This window comes from Elephas maximus, chromosome 3 (assembly GCF_024166365.1).
Source record: "Elephas maximus indicus isolate mEleMax1 chromosome 3, mEleMax1 primary haplotype, whole genome shotgun sequence".
Lineage (NCBI taxonomy): Eukaryota > Metazoa > Chordata > Mammalia > Proboscidea > Elephantidae > Elephas > Elephas maximus.
This window is the reverse complement of record NC_064821.1, coordinates 197077140-197078365: the sequence shown is the minus strand read 5'-3', so window position 1 is coordinate 197078365 and position 1226 is coordinate 197077140. Positions and strand designations below refer to the sequence as shown.

Here is a 1226-nt window from a genome sequence, read left to right as displayed (position 1 = left end):
ATGGCGAGAAGCAATCAAACTACTACAGTGACAGAGTTTCTCTTCTCTGGATTCCCTCAGTTTGAAGATGGTAGCCTCCTCTTCTTCATTCCTTTGTTTTTCATCTACATATTCATTGTCATCGGGAATCTCGTTGTGTTTTTTGCAGTTAGGATGGATACCCGTCTCCACAATCCCATGTACAATTTCATCAGTATTTTCTCATTTTTAGAGATCTGGTATACCACAGCCACCATTCCCAAGATGCTCTCCAACCTCATCAGTAAGCAGAGGACTATCTCCATGACTGGCTGCCTCTTGCAGATGTACTTTTTTCATTCACTCGGAAACTCAGAAGGGATTTTGTTGACCACCATGGCTATAGATAGATATGTTGCCATCTGTAACCCTCTCCACTACCCGATCATCATGACCTCCCGGCTGTGTGCTCAGCTATCTGGTGGCTCCTGCATCTTTGGCTTTCTTGTGTTGCTCCCAGAGATCGCATGGATTTCCACACTGCCCTTCTGTGGCCCCAATCAAATCCATCAGATTTTCTGTGACTTTGAACCTGTGCTGCACTTGGCCTGTACAGACACTTCCATGATTCTGGTTGAGGATGTGATCCATGCTATTGCCATCATCTTCTCAGTACTGATCATTGCTCTGTCATATATCAGAATCATCATTGTGATCCTGGGGATTCCTTCTGCTGAGGGTCGGCAGAAGGCCTTTTCCACTTGTGCAGCCCATCTTGGTGTCTTCCTGATGTTCTATGGTAGTGTGTCACTCATGTACCTGCGTTTCTCTGCCACTTTTCCACCAATCTTGGACACAACCATTGCACTGATGTTTGCAGTCCTTGCTCCTTTCTTCAACCCCATCATTTATAGCTTGAGAAACAAGGACATGAAGATTGCAATTAAGAAGCTTCTCTGGCCTCACAAGGTGTTTAATGCATCTGTAAGTTAATATTAGCTCATACGTACCTACTACTCTGAACCGTAAAATTCACGTATAACTCATTTGCTGTCACATTGATATTTTGTGTCTGTTATTCTAGTTCTTCCTATGTCTAAGAGTACATGTTTATTTTGCTTATACATGTTCAATGAGGATACCATGGATTACCTGTGTAGAGTTACACAGATAAAAAATATAAAGGTAATATGATGTTTAAGCCATTGAGTTATGCTTTTTATGAAAATTAAGTCTATTATAATAATAACTATTAATAATAACTACAG

General features: G+C 41.2%; 1 protein-coding gene across 1 annotated transcript; it reads left to right on the top strand.

Annotated features, from left to right (window-relative positions):
• Positions 1-951, top strand: LOC126071516 (olfactory receptor 6K3-like). Its single transcript, XM_049875703.1, has one exon. The coding sequence runs from the start codon at positions 1-3 to the stop codon at positions 949-951; it is 951 nt and encodes a 316-aa protein (XP_049731660.1).
• Positions 952-1226: the final 275 nt, after the last annotated feature.

Excerpts from the sequence above, each read along its gene's own strand:
- LOC126071516 (XM_049875703.1), top strand. The coding sequence starts at position 1 with ATGGCGAGAAGCAATCAAACTACTACAGTGACAGAGTTTCTCTTCTCT.